The following is a 13,331-nucleotide window of genomic DNA, read 5'->3' on the forward strand; positions in this document are numbered from 1 at the left end:
CCAACGGGGGGCCCCCGTGCTTTGGGGTGGTATCGGCCCCGGGGAGGTGTCCCAAGGCCTGCTGCTGTCAGTGATGGCCCCACCCCAAAATGTGGTCCTTCCACTGGGTGGTCTTTGCTCCCAGGCAGGGGTGGGGCTGGGCAGGCTGGCACCTCTGGGGGTGCTAGGGTCTGGATGAGGGTGGAGTCCACCCCGGGGACCATCCGAGCACTTTGGGCTCCCCCGCCAGGGACGAGCAGTGCCCAGGAGCCTCCCTGCACGCCCGGGGCGAGCACCCTCTCAGCCCCCAAGGTGTGGCTGATGGTGCCCCTGCCACCTCAGCCTGGAGCAAACACAGGACGTGTCTGCAAGGCTCTGGAGGGCCCATGCTGGCCCCTGCCTGGAGGCCAGCGATAATGGGGCTACCGCCCACCAAAGAGCTTTCCGAAGGCCAAGTCCTGTCTGGCCACCCCGGTGCCCAGTGGGTGAGGCAGGGGCGGGGCCTGCAGCCACTACATAAGGCGTCCGGGGCCGGCCACTCGGGCTGCACACAGGTGCAGGGAGCCTGCCCGGTGTCCGCGACGGGAGGGGCCGGGTCCAGCGGTGACCTCTCTTCACGCATCATGCTGGGGCCTCGGCTCCTGCTGCTCCTGTCCTGCGGGGGAGCCCTGCTCGGCGCTGGTGAGTGGGGGCCTGCAGGCCGCGCCACAGGGGCGGACAGACGCCCGCTGCCCCGGCGTCAGGCTGGCCGCAAGGACGTCGATGGAGCGGAGGCCCCTCCCTGCTCTGTAGCTGCCCCCCACTCGCCAAGACCCGGGCCTCTGCCAGAGAGCAGGCTGCCACTCACCCCTGCCCTGGGCACAGTGGCCAAGAAAGGACGCTGGGCTGCGGCAGGGCAGGGGTCCCTCGGGGACACACAGTCTCTTCAACAGCCGTGCGTGCAGCGAGATGCGGGCATGCTGGGCAGGACGGTGCTGCCCGGGGCTCCGCTCTCCACACTGGGCCCCAGGACCTGAGAGCGCTGTAGGGTATAGGGAGCAGGGCAGCGGCCTCATGGGTGCTGGAGCCAAAGGGCCCAGCTGGAGACCCCAGCTCCACTGGGTCCTATGAACAGACGAGCCACAAAGTGGGCTCTAGGCCTCAGTTTCGCTGCCCGTAAAAGTGGAGGAAACATTCCCCCCCTCGTGTGGCTACTGTAAGGATTAAGGAAGCGGGGCCGGAAGGGGGCACATGTCAGGGCCCAGGGCCACCACCACCGTTGCAGAGGCTCAGACAGGGCCGCCGCTTCCTCCCGCCCCATCTTCCCAGCCAGGCCCAAGGAGCAGGGGTCCCTTTCCCCCTCCCCTCACCCCCACCTCCGGTTGCTGGTAACCACCCCAGACCCCCCCGATGCCACAGGCTGAGCACAGCCTTCACTCCTGCCCCCAAGCCTGGAAAGGCGCCAGCCCCAAGGGGTCCCGTGGTGGCCCAGAGACTGCGGGCACCAAGCCCTCTGGGCCTCTCTCTGCCCGAGCCCAGCATGACTGGTTTCTTCTCTCTCCTTAATCCTTGGTCCGCTGCTCCCTCCTCGGCGGGCCCTCGGCCGGGGACCCTGAGTGTAGGTACTGGGGGTGGGCCATGAACTCCTGAGCCCAGCGGGTCTCCCCTCGGCCTGCCCCGCCCCTTCCCTCCCATGAAGCCTGTCCCTCACCCTCGTGGCTCTGAGCACTCAGGACCCCTGGCCAGCCAAGGCCACTTGCCCGGGCATGTCCCCTCTGAGACCTGGACCCAGAACCAGGACGAGAAGGGGGGCACCCGGGAGCCAGCCGGGGTGGGGTGCAGGCCTGCAGGTGTGACGAGTGGATGTCGAGCCATGGGGGTCCAGCTGTGAGTGCCACAGGCCCCATCCATCCACGTTTCGGCAAACGCCCTTTGAGCACCAACTCGCGTGAGGGTGCTGAAAGGCGGGCCCTGCCCTCCTGGACCAGAGACTCAAAGAGCACAAGGTCAGACGCAGGGGCCTTGGGGGTGCTGGGGACTTGGGGCAGGTACAGGAAGAAGGCTCCTGGGGCAGGCCGGGGTGGAGACGGAACGGGCAGGGGCGCGCAGGGTCTGCCAGCTTGTAGAAGGGACAGCACGTGCTCTGGCGGTGCTGTGACCCGCGGGGCTGAGAACGGTTGGGATGGCAGAGCTGCCCGCCCTGGACCCCGTGGGTCCAGGGCAGGGGCCATGCCTGTCCTGGGATTCTGAGCGGGAAGTGCAGAGGGCCCCCTGGCCTGCCTCCTGAGTGTGCCTCAAGGGAACCTCCGCCGCCAGTGGTGGGGGCCGTGGCTGACACAGAGCCAGAGGGCTTCAGTGAGGCTAGCGGGGGGGGGACAAGGAGCTGGTGGAGTAGCCACTGCAAGGCGGGGGGGGGGACCAGGGAGTGACCCACTGTGGGGGGTGGGGCAGAGGATACAGCCGGACCTGTCCTGGGGGCGGTGGTGAACTGAGAGGAGGGGCAGAGATGGGGAGCCGTGTGGGGGACACCGTGGAGGGAAGAGGCCCAGGAGACCAAGTGTCACTAGCCCATTGGAACTAGAGCAACACAGCCTCTGTGCCACCTGCCCCATCTGGGGACCCCCTCGGCCACCGGGCAGTTGTCCCCATCCCCTGGCATCGCCCCGAGACCCAGAAACACGGCGGAGCCAGAGGCAGAGGGAGCACGGGGAGGGGGCAGGATCAGGAACCCCAACAGCTGCACAGGCTGCTGAAGCAGGTGGGAGCCTCGGCAGAACTGAGGGCCCGAGTGGGTCTGGGGGACGGAGGCACTGGGAGCACGGCAGGGGGGGGAGAGCCGAGGAGGCCACGGCCCACAGGTGAGGCCCCCGACTCCAGCTGCGCTTGGAGTCGCCAGCGGGGTCAGCGACTCCTGCCCCTGGCGGTCACGTGACCGTCTTCACCGGGCATTTCTCTACTAACGGTCACCACGATCCCAAGACTAAGAGGTTGACAGGGAGAGAGGAAGTAGGAACGCAGCCGCTTTGGGCGGCTGGTAGACGGGGTAGCCCCCCGGGGACTCTGGACCTCACCCCTGGGAGCACGGTGGGTGGGGTGCAGCCAGACGGAAGGACAGCCCGGACAGCCGCCCACCGACTCCAGGCCGGCTCGCCTCCAAGGCCTAGCCCTGTGCTGTCAGGGGGCCGCTCCCTCCCCAGGTCGCCTCGCGGCCTCCTGCTCAGTGACCACAAGGCCCCTCCCGCCCGGGGTCCACAGGGGAGCCAGGCAGCCTGTCTGTCCTGCGTGGGGGGCTCTCGCTGTTCAACCTGGGGGGCACCCGCGGCGTGAGTGCTGGGAGCCCGGCAGGCAGACCGCAGGTGCGGCGGGGCACAGGGACCCCTCGCCCCACTCCGCCCACAGGACTGGCACGGGGCCGCACACCTCTCGTTCCCCCAGGGGCCTCTCCGTCCTCCCAGCACCCCCGACTGCCATCTCCTCGCCCTCAGGCCCCGCTCCTTGCCTTTCCACACAGGCACGTGCACTGGCCTGCCCACGCAGGGACCCCGTGCTCGTGTGACACGCGTGGCTGAGCCGGGCTGCTCAGAGGGCGTGAGGAGTAGAGCCGGAGCCGGCAGGCTCTGAGCTCCCGCCACACGGGTCCTGGCCGACAAGCCGGACACCCGGGGCGGTGCTGACCGCAGCCTCTGCCCACACAGGCCTAGACGACACCTCCTTTGTGCACCCGGGCCTCCAGAGGCTGCAGGACTCCCCGAAGACAGGTGAGGGCCACAGCCAGCCTCCCATCCCGTCCTGCAGAGCCGTCCGGAGCACCGAGGCCACGGGGTAGCCGTGGTCTGGGGTTTCCCTGAGGGGAACCCAGCTCCGCAAAGTCTCAGCCGGCCCCTCGCCTGGAGGGAAACAGGCCCACGCAGCCGGAGGGGGCAGGTGCCCGCGTGGGCGCTGAGCTGCGGCTCTGTGCCCTGCAGACCCCGGGGCTGATGCCTCAGTTCCTGTAAGGCTTGGGAGGCAGACCCGGCCCACAGCTGGCTTGGGACTGCGGGGCGGGCAGGGCCTCTTTCCCGGCCACACCAGGAGGGCCCGGAACTTAGCCAGGGGCCCAGCTCGTGGGGTCCAGCCTCCCCACACCCGCCCCATCAGCCAGGTGGACGCAGGGCCCCAAGACTCTGTCCGCTACCCCCACAGGCTCAGACAAGGGCTGGTGCTCCACATGGGGGGCCGGACACTTCTCCACTTTCGACGGCCACGTGTATGACTTCCCGGGAACCTGCAACTACATCTTCTCTGCCACCTGCAAAGACGCGTCGCCCGCCTTCAGCGTCCAGCTACGGCGGGAGCCCAGCGGGAGCATCTCCCGGATCATTGTGGAGCTGGGGGCCTCTGTGGTCACCGTGCAGAAGGCAGTCATCTCCATCGAGGATGTGGGGTAGGCCACGTGGCTGGGGTGGGAGGCTGGGCGGGCAAGGGGGCTGTCCCTGACCACTCTCGTCCCACAGGGTCGTCAGCCTGCCCTACACCAGTAACGGGCTCCAGATAATACCCTTCGGCCAGAGCGTGCAGCTGGTGGCCAAGCAGCTAGAGCTGGAGCTGGTGGTCATGTGGGGCCCAGGCACCCACCTCATGGTGAGGACGCCGGCAGGGGCGGGGGGCCGGGGGCCGGTCCTCCCAGGGTGGGGCACTGACCAGGAGCCCGGGCGGGCCCGGGCTCACCCCACCTGTGCGGCGAGGGTCCCGGGGCCCCCTGACGGCGGTGCCCACCCACCCGCCACCGCAGGTGCTCGTAGAGAAGCGGCACAGGGGCAGGCTGTGCGGTCTCTGTGGAGACTTCAACGGCGAGCGGACGGACGAGTTTCTGAGTGAGGAAGGTAGGTGGGGGCCGGGGCCCAGACCCCCCGAGGCCCGGCCCCATGGTGCTGACCCTGCTCCGCCCCCCACCCCTAGGCAAACCCCTGGAACCCCACGTGTATGCCGCCCTCCAGACGCTGGATGACCCCAACGAGATCTGCACCTACGAGGCCGTCCCCAGCCCCTGGGTCCCACAGGCAGAGCATGTACGTGAGGTGACGGGGACCCCCAGGGGCCGCGGTAGCCCTTCAGCCACGGTCGGGGCCGGCCGGTGGAGTGTGAGGGGCTCTCCGAGGCCAACGACACCCCTAGCCTTCTAAGGCCGGTGTGGGATCGGCCTTGACCCCCAAAACCCCGAATGGCCCTCTGCCCAGGCCCAGACCTGCAGCCAGCTGCTGACCCTGGTGTCCCCCGAGTGCAACGTGCCCAAAGAGACATTCGTGCTGAGCTGCCAGGTGGACATGGCCGCGTGCGTCCCGCCAGGCCGGCGGGACTGTAGCTGTGCGACGCTGTCTGAGTACTCACGCCAGTGCAGCATGGCTGGCCAGGCCGTCAGCAACTGGCGGGGCCCCGGCCTCTGCTGTGAGTCCCGGGGAAAGGCCCCCCGTGCCGCCCCCCCCCCCCCATGTCTGTGAGACGGAAGGAGAGCCGGCGGGGAGGGCTGGGCTAAGCCCTGGGCGGGGCGGGGCAGGAGGGGCGGGCTCTCACGGAGGCCGGCGTGCCTGCAGCCTTGGGCCAGTGCGCGGCCAACCAGGTGTACCGGGAGTGCGGCGAGGCCTGCGTCAGGACCTGCTCCAACCCCCAGCACGCCTGCTCCAGCTTCTGCACCTTCGGCTGCTTCTGCCCAGGAGGTGAGGGCAGGGGGGAGGTCGCCGGGGGGGTCCAAGAGAGCGCCAGGACACACGGCACCGGATCCGACCAGGAGCAGCACCTGGGTCTGGGCACCCTGGCTCGAGGGGAGGGTGGCTGCAAGTGCAAGCCGGGGACGGGGTCAGGGAACGGAGGGACGGGAGCCGGGGAGGACTGCCCAGCGAGGGCGTGGGAGGGCATCTAGCCCCGGGCCTAGGAAAGCCCTCTCCTGCAGATACGGTTCTCGATGACATCTCCAAAAACCACACCTGCGTGCCGGTCACCCAGTGCCCCTGCGTGCTCAGCGGGGTGGTCTACGCCCCTGGGGAGGTCATGACATCCGCCTGCCAGACCTGGTGAGTGCCGGACGGCTTGCCAGGGCACACGGGCAAGACGGAGCTGTGGGGGGCGGGACACAGGGTTTATATAAGGGGCAACCTCAGCCCCGGAGGCAGCCAGCTCTGCCAGCCTGGAGCGGCTGGGGGTGCCAGCTGGGTCACCCCCTCCCGGTCTGCAGCCAGTGTACCATGGGCCAGTGGAAGTGCACAGAGCAGCCCTGCCCCCGACGCTGCTCCCTGGAAGGCGGCTCCTTTGTCACCACGTTCGATGCCAGGCCTTACCGCTTCCACGGCACCTGCACCTACATCCTCCTGCAGGTAGGACACGCCACAGCGGGGGGGGGGGGGGGGGGGGGAGGGTCACACCGAGCACCCCGGGCCATCTGTGCTGAGCCACATCCCCCTCCTAGAGCCCGCAGCTCCCCGACGGGGGGTCCCTCATGGCCTTGTACGACAAGTCCGGGCATTCTCACTCGGAGACCGCCCTAGCTGCTGTCATCTACAAGTCCAGCCAGGTAAGGCCACCCTGTCACGCGGCTGCTGTACTCACCCCGGGTTCCCAAGCATTTGCATCCCTGCTACGTCCCAGCTCCTGCTTCATCCGGCCTGGCAGGAGGGAAGGCCACCCCCCGCTCCTGGCACCCCCATGACTCAGGCCACCCTCCCTCCAGGACAAAATCGTGATCTCTCAGGACGAGGTCCTCACCAACAAAGGAAATACCAAGTGGCTCCCATACAAGACTCGTACGTCTTTAGCCCCTGCCCAGCACCTAGGGCCGCACTGGGAGACAGTCCCAAAGTGGGCTGCTTCCTGAGCCCCCTGTCCCCCCAGGCAACATCACAGTCTTCAGGCAGACGTCCACCCACCTCCAGATGGCCACCACCTTCGGGCTGGAGCTCGTGATCCAGCTAAAGCCCGTGTTCCAGGCGTACGTCACCGTCGGGCCCCAGTTCAGAGGCCAGACCACGGGTGAGCCCCTCCCTGGCCTGCCCGGCTTGGCCAGAGCAGGGAAAGGGCCCAAGAGAGTCTTGCTCGTTCAGCGCTCACGGCCCCAGGCTGGCCCTCCCAGGTGGCAGCCAGTGACAGCCTCATGCCCAGGGCATGGTGATGGGAGGAGACGGGCTTTGAAGTTTGGGGCAGGGCAGGGGAGCAGGCTGGCTCCCCGCCTCACAGCCTGGCCGGTGCAGGGCTCTGTGGCACCTTCAACGGGGACACGACCGACGACTTCATGGCCAGCACGGGCATCGTTGAGGGCACTGCCTCGCTCTTTGTGGATTCCTGGCGGACCGGGAACTGCCCAGCCTCGCTTGAGCGTGAGACTGACCCCTGCTCCATGAGCCAGCTCAACAGTAAGTGCCAGGCCCCGGGGGAGATCCGCGGGTGGGCGCGAGGCCCAGGCTGGGTAAGCCCAAGACCCATGCCGCCCCTGTCCCCCCAGAGGTGTGTGCAGAGACCCGCTGCTCAGTGCTGGTGAGGGAGGGCACGGTGTTCGAGAAGTGCCATGCCACGGTGAACCCCAGGCCCTTCTACAAGGTGGGCAAGGCCTGCGGGCCAGTGGGGGGCCCAGGGGGTGGGCCCTGGGGGTCGGGGGTCTCCCGGCTACCATGCCCTGTCCACCCGCAGAGGTGCGTGTACCAGGCCTGCAACTACGAGGAGACCCTCCTCCACATCTGCGCCGCCCTGAGTGACTATGCCCGAGCGTGTGCCACACGGGGCGTCCTGCTACGGGGCTGGAGAAGCGGCGTGGACAACTGCAGTGCGTGTGGCGGGCGCAGGCAGGGGTGGGAGGGGCCCAGGGCATGCGGGGATGGGGGAGGGGGGGCAGGGGTCACAACGGGGTCCCACCCAGTTACCCCCCCGAGGGCCTGACCCCAGCGCCCCCACAGCCACCCCCTGCACGGGCAACCAGACATTCGGCTACGACAGCCGGGCCTGCGGCCGCACGTGCCTCTCGCTGTCCGACCGCGCTGCCGAGTGCCACCCGAGTGCCGTGCCCATGGACGGCTGTAATTGCCCCGAGGGCACCTACCTCGACCACGAGGCCCGGTGCGTGCGCAAGGCCCAGTGCCCCTGCCTCCTGGACGGCTCCAAGTTCATCCGAGCTGACCAGTCTGCCATGGTCAACGGCGTCATCTGGTGAGCAAGGGGTCCCCAGGGGAGCCGGCCCACCCTAGCCCGCGGCCCCCAGCCAGGGCCAGCGCACTCACACAGCACCCCTCTCGCAGCTACTGCATCAACGGGAGGCTGAGCTGCCCAGGGCGGCCGCAGATGCTCCTGGGTACGTAGCTGTGCAGAGGCCGGTGGGACTGGACAGCCACGTGCCGTGGCCCCTCTAAGCCGGCCTCACCTCTGCTCCACCACCCCCCAACTTCCCTGCAGCCACCTGCTCGGCCCCCAAGACCTTCCAGTCCTGCAACCAGTCTTCGGAGAACACATTTGGGGCAGCCTGTGCCCCCACGTGCCAGATGCTGGCCAGTGGCATCCCCTGCGTAAGGCTTGGGGCAGAGGGGCAAGGGAGGTCCCCCGAGGGTAGACCCCCCTGGACAGCCTGTGGCGGACGCCACCCAGGGCCTCTCCCTGGACCACGAGAGGATTTTTGCAAAATCCCCAGGGAAGGCAGGGTCACGCTGTCCCTCTGTCCCCGTCAGCCCGTGACGAGGGTGGCTGGTGCCCAAAGGGGGCTGAGAGGGTCATGAGTGGCCCTGGTGGCCAGGCCTCCCACCACTCAGGGAGGGGATGTCACCGCTCAGCAGTGACACAGAAGCACCAGGACCTTGCTAAGAGAAGGGCCTGGAGCAGGTGTGGCCACGGGGGACAGACTGGGAGGAAAACCGGGGGTCTCAGGAGGGCCCGGGGCCCTCTGGCAGCAGCAGGCAAGGCCGTCCTCCCAGGGACCGCTGACCCTCTCCGTACAGGTGCCCACCAAGTGCGAGCCTGGCTGTGTCTGTGCCGAGGGCCTCTACGAGAACGCCAGGGGGCAGTGTGTACCCCCTGAGGAGTGTCCATGCGAGTTTGCCGGGGTCTCCTACCCCCGGGGCGCCCAACTCCACACTGACTGTAAGACGTGGTAAGCCACAACCTGACCCCGGAGGTGCCGGTGGCCCGGAGGTGTCCCCGGGGTCTCCCACCAACCCCACCAAGGTCGGGGCCCAGCGGGAACGCACGTAGGGCCTGGGACCCCCTGGAACGCCACATCACCAGCTTCTCTCCCCAGCACCTGCTCGGGGGGGAGGTGGACGTGCTGGCAGAGCGCCCGGTGCTCGTCTACCTGCACCCTGTACGGGGAGGGCCACGTGGTCACCTTTGACGGGCAGCGCTTCACGTTCGATGGCAGCTGCAGCTACGTCCTGACCACAGTAAGGCCCCGCCCTGGGCCGTGGGCAGTGGGCGCCACGGGGGCCGCTGGGCAGGCTCCTCAGCACCCCCTCCCCACAGGACGGCTGCGGGGCCAACAGCTCCCGGCCCACCTTCAAAGTCCTGACAGAGAACGTCGTGTGTGGGAAGTCAGGCGTCACCTGCTCCCGGGCCGTCAAGATCTTCCTGGGGGTGAGCGGGCCGGGTGGGGCCTCCTCACACTTCAGCCACCAGAGCCCCAGGTCCTGGCCGCTGGGCACCCCCAGACCCCTGCCGTCCGCGTGGTGGGCGGCAGGAGCCCCCGGAGCTACATAGCGGTGCTAAGGGGCGGGGGGGGGGGGGGGGGGGTGCTTTTCCCAGAAGCTCGATCCTCAGCCCCTGGTTCGGTTTCCACCACGCTCTGGAATGTTCTGCCCAAATTCCAGAGGGCAGGCCCCCAGCACAGAACCGGCCTCTGGCAGGCACTGGCCCAATGCGTGTCCACACTGCCTCAGAGAGCCCCGGGCAGGGGACGTGGAGCCCGGTGACATCTGGCGGCCGCCAAGAACTGGGGACAGGCCGCCTCATGACAGCCCCGCCCCACAGGACCTGACCATAGTGCTGGCGGACAGGACGTACACGGTCAGTGGGGGGGACCCTCACGTTCACTTCCGGGTGCAAACCGGCTCCCTGAACCTGGTGCTGGACGTCACCGTCGGTAGCAGGTACAACCTGACCCTCGTCTGGAACAAGCACATGACCGTCTACATCAAGATCACGCGTGCTGCCCAGGTACAGGCGCTGCCCCAAGGCCCGGGGCGGCCCGCGGGGCAGGGGCGGCGCCCGGCCTGACGCCAGACCCCCGCAGGACGCGCTGTGCGGCTTGTGCGGCAACTACAACGGGAACATGAAAGACGACTTTGAGACACGCAGCAAGTACGTGGCGTCCGACGAGCTGGAATTCGTCAACTCGTGGAAAGACAGCCCCCTGTGCGGAGACGCCAGCCTCACGCTGGACCCCTGCAGCCTCAACGCCTTCCGCCACGTGTGGGCAGAGCGCACCTGCAACATCATCAACAGCCAGACCTTCGCTGCCTGCCACAGCCAGGTGGGCCCCCGCCCCCAGCGCCCCCCCAGCGCGCTCCTCGGAGCCCGGGCCGGGCGGGCGCGCCGGGCAGGCTCTGAGGGCCCCTTCCCACAGGTGTACCGCCTGCCCTACTACGAGGCCTGCGTGCGAGACACGTGTGGCTGCGACACCAGCGGGGACTGCGAGTGCCTGTGCGACGCGGTGGCCGCCTACGCCAAGGCCTGCCTGGACAAGGGCGTGTGTGTGGACTGGAGGACCCCCGACTTCTGCCGTGAGTGCCCTGCCCTGTCGGCAAGGCCGCCCGCATGCACTGCTCTCCCCGGGCGGGCGCGGGTACGGGCGGCCCCTCCCCCCGGACCCGCGTTCGGGCCCCCCGACCGGGGCACCAAAGGCCTGACGGACGCCCCTTCCCCCAGCCGTCTACTGCGATTTCTACAACGGCCACACGTCGGGGGACAGTGCGCCCGCACAAAGCCAGGACGCCAGCTGCACGTGGCACTACCAGCCGTGCCTCTGCCCCGGGAACCCGCAGAGCGTCCCGGACGCCAACATTGAAGGTACGGGCCAAGAGAGAGGTCTGGGCAGAGGAGGCACCGGCAGGAGAATGGGGTGTCGGGGGCTGGGGATGCGGCCGGGGGGGTGGGGGGCCTGTGTCCAGGCTTCCGCGGTGACGCCGGGACAGGCTGGAGACACAGAGGGGCGGGGCCCTCCGGACCATCTTCTCCGCAACCCGCTCCCCAGGCTGCTACAACTGCTCCCGGCACGAGTACTTCGACCACAGCAAGGGGAGCTGCGTTCCCTGTGGTAAGCCCCATCGGCCACCCAAGGCCCCCTCCCAAGCCCCCCCACCCCACCCCGTGCCCCCCGGACCCCGCACGTCCTTCTTGCGACCTCCCAGCTGAGGCTCCCGGAGACCCTGGCAGTCTGAGCCCGGTCAGTACAAACAGGAAAAGCATCAGCCTCCCTTCCTCCTCCCCAAACATCAACCCACCCGGTCCCCCAGACCCAACCCTGCCACCCTGCTGGGGGGTGTGGGCGTGGACCGGGAATCCGCTGGGAATTCAGCACCAGGTCGCCCAGACGACCGCCTTATCATGGGACGGGACGGAAAAAGGTGCAGACGGAGGCAGACGAAAAGCAGGGACCTGGGCACCTCTGTGGCAGCTTCGTCCCCCGGGGTCTGTAGCTGCACGAGGCGGGGGGCAGACCCTCTTCACCGTTCCTTTTCTTGCAGTGCCGCCACCCGCCACGCCCGGGCCCACCACAGGTGATCGCACACGCCCTAGGTGCCAAGGGGAAGGGCGCTCTCCCCCAGCTCCCCGCCAGCTCGGCGGGGCTGTGTCTGTCGGGTCGGGCGCCCAGACCCGTGGTAGACAATCCTGTCCCTGCATCCGCAGCCAGTGTGTGGGGGATGGGGCAGGGAGCTCGCCAGGACCGTCCCTGGGGCTGCTCTGCACAGGGGGACCAGTGAGGTCACAGGGGAAGGGACATTTAAGCCTCTGCCCCCTGGCCCACCGCAGCCTAAGCAGCCACTGAGAACACCAAGGCTGACGGGGAGCTCAGGGTGCGGATTGGGGGAGGGGCCCCACACCTCAGGACTGAGAGAACTTTCCAGAAAGTTGCATCCTTAGCACAGAATCCCTGCTTCGGGGTGGCCCTCGGTTTCCACAAAAGACTCATTCTAGGAAAACCTTGTCACAGAACGTGACCATTCCCTTCCACCTTACACTATCGATAGAAAATACGTACGACATGCCGCTGAGACGGGCCCCTGCAACAGGCGCTGGCCCGGCATGCTGCCCACCCCCCGCCGGCACAGCAGAAGGCCTCCTGGCGGCCGACACACCTCGTGTCCCATTAGAAAGGGTGGGTGGACGGTCAGTGGCCCAGCGGCCACGCGGTCAATGAAAACACCACCAAAGCCACTCAAGCCAGGGCCGGTCACAGTAGCACATGGGAATGAGAGGGGCGAGGACAGGGGAGACAGAGCCCTCCCGAGGGGTGCAGGGACCTCAGAATCAGCAGGGAAAGTGGGGGCAGGGCTGGAGGGATGTTCTGGGCTCTGCCCCCTGCAGACTCTCCTCGAACCACCTCTGCCATCACCACACGGGCCACCTCAGCACCAGCCCCAACAGCCTCTATCAAGTCAACGGCCATAGGATCCACGGTGACACAGGCCACAAGGAAACCTACAACGTTCACGTTGAGCTCAGCCACGCAATCCACAGCTCGGGCCACAGAGCAGACCACACCGGTACCGCCGATCCCACAAACGTCAGAGACTTCCACGGGGCCCCCAAGTAAGGACGCCTCCAAGTGACAGGCCACAAAAGACTAGGCACAACACATACCCAGAAACAGGATGGAAGCGGCAAGGGGCTGCATGGGAGGGAGGCAGGTGAGGTCGGGTCACGAGGGGGTGCCCATCGAACCCCCAGGCTCAAGCGCGGCACCCTAACTGCAGCCGCTCAGCTTCTCAACACCAGCATCAGAGACCCACCCCAGGGGAAACACACACCGAGGGGGCCAGCATAGGTGCCGCTGCCTTCAGTGCAGCCCAAAGTACTACAGGTTGGGTGACGAGCGTCCCAAATCGTCTGACAGCCAACCTAGAAACTGAGACCTTACCCAGAACACCAGCAGGAGGCCCATGGCGGCAGGCACTGCCCAGCAAAGACAGCCAGATGAGAGTGGGGGAGGGAAAAGGTGCCACATGGGCAAAGCAGTACCAACTGAAAGCACACTCCAGAAGCCAAGGAGCAAAGGACTCACAAAAACCCAGGGGGAGACTGAAGGTAACACGATAGACACGCTCAGGGAATGCCTGGGACATCCCCACCAGGTGCACACAGAAGCCACAGGCGGGCAGGAAGAAAACGAGTCAGGACTGGGGGACGGGACGGGTCGTCACCCAGGTAAGACC

At 67.8% G+C, this 13,331-nt stretch overlaps 1 protein-coding gene across 1 annotated transcript in view; it reads left to right on the forward strand.

Moving 5' to 3' along the window:
- The first annotated feature begins 487 nt into the window (after positions 1 to 487).
- Positions 488 to 13,331, forward strand: part of MUC6 (mucin 6, oligomeric mucus/gel-forming) — a 28,822-nt gene continuing 15,978 nt past the window's right edge. The window contains exons 1-28 of the mRNA XM_042907237.1: positions 488 to 660; positions 3,654 to 3,716; positions 4,141 to 4,381; positions 4,452 to 4,578; positions 4,730 to 4,820; positions 4,897 to 5,006; positions 5,175 to 5,382; positions 5,529 to 5,651; positions 5,885 to 6,005; positions 6,167 to 6,305; positions 6,398 to 6,502; positions 6,659 to 6,731; positions 6,820 to 6,957; positions 7,176 to 7,337; positions 7,427 to 7,521; positions 7,612 to 7,744; positions 7,875 to 8,124; positions 8,214 to 8,266; positions 8,368 to 8,477; positions 8,904 to 9,055; positions 9,203 to 9,344; positions 9,424 to 9,534; positions 9,928 to 10,113; positions 10,190 to 10,429; positions 10,523 to 10,679; positions 10,825 to 10,965; positions 11,150 to 11,212; positions 11,643 to 11,875. Coding sequence (XP_042763171.1) covers positions 603 to 660; positions 3,654 to 3,716; positions 4,141 to 4,381; positions 4,452 to 4,578; positions 4,730 to 4,820; positions 4,897 to 5,006; positions 5,175 to 5,382; positions 5,529 to 5,651; positions 5,885 to 6,005; positions 6,167 to 6,305; positions 6,398 to 6,502; positions 6,659 to 6,731; positions 6,820 to 6,957; positions 7,176 to 7,337; positions 7,427 to 7,521; positions 7,612 to 7,744; positions 7,875 to 8,124; positions 8,214 to 8,266; positions 8,368 to 8,477; positions 8,904 to 9,055; positions 9,203 to 9,344; positions 9,424 to 9,534; positions 9,928 to 10,113; positions 10,190 to 10,429; positions 10,523 to 10,679; positions 10,825 to 10,965; positions 11,150 to 11,212; positions 11,643 to 11,875 — 3,825 coding nt within the window. The 5' untranslated portion in view covers positions 488 to 602. The remainder of the gene's footprint in view (positions 661 to 3,653; positions 3,717 to 4,140; positions 4,382 to 4,451; positions 4,579 to 4,729; positions 4,821 to 4,896; positions 5,007 to 5,174; positions 5,383 to 5,528; positions 5,652 to 5,884; positions 6,006 to 6,166; positions 6,306 to 6,397; positions 6,503 to 6,658; positions 6,732 to 6,819; positions 6,958 to 7,175; positions 7,338 to 7,426; positions 7,522 to 7,611; positions 7,745 to 7,874; positions 8,125 to 8,213; positions 8,267 to 8,367; positions 8,478 to 8,903; positions 9,056 to 9,202; positions 9,345 to 9,423; positions 9,535 to 9,927; positions 10,114 to 10,189; positions 10,430 to 10,522; positions 10,680 to 10,824; positions 10,966 to 11,149; positions 11,213 to 11,642; positions 11,876 to 13,331) is intronic.

The sequence above is a fragment of the Panthera leo genome, chromosome D1 (genome assembly GCF_018350215.1).
Source record: "Panthera leo isolate Ple1 chromosome D1, P.leo_Ple1_pat1.1, whole genome shotgun sequence".
NCBI classification, from domain to species: domain Eukaryota; kingdom Metazoa; phylum Chordata; class Mammalia; order Carnivora; family Felidae; genus Panthera; species Panthera leo.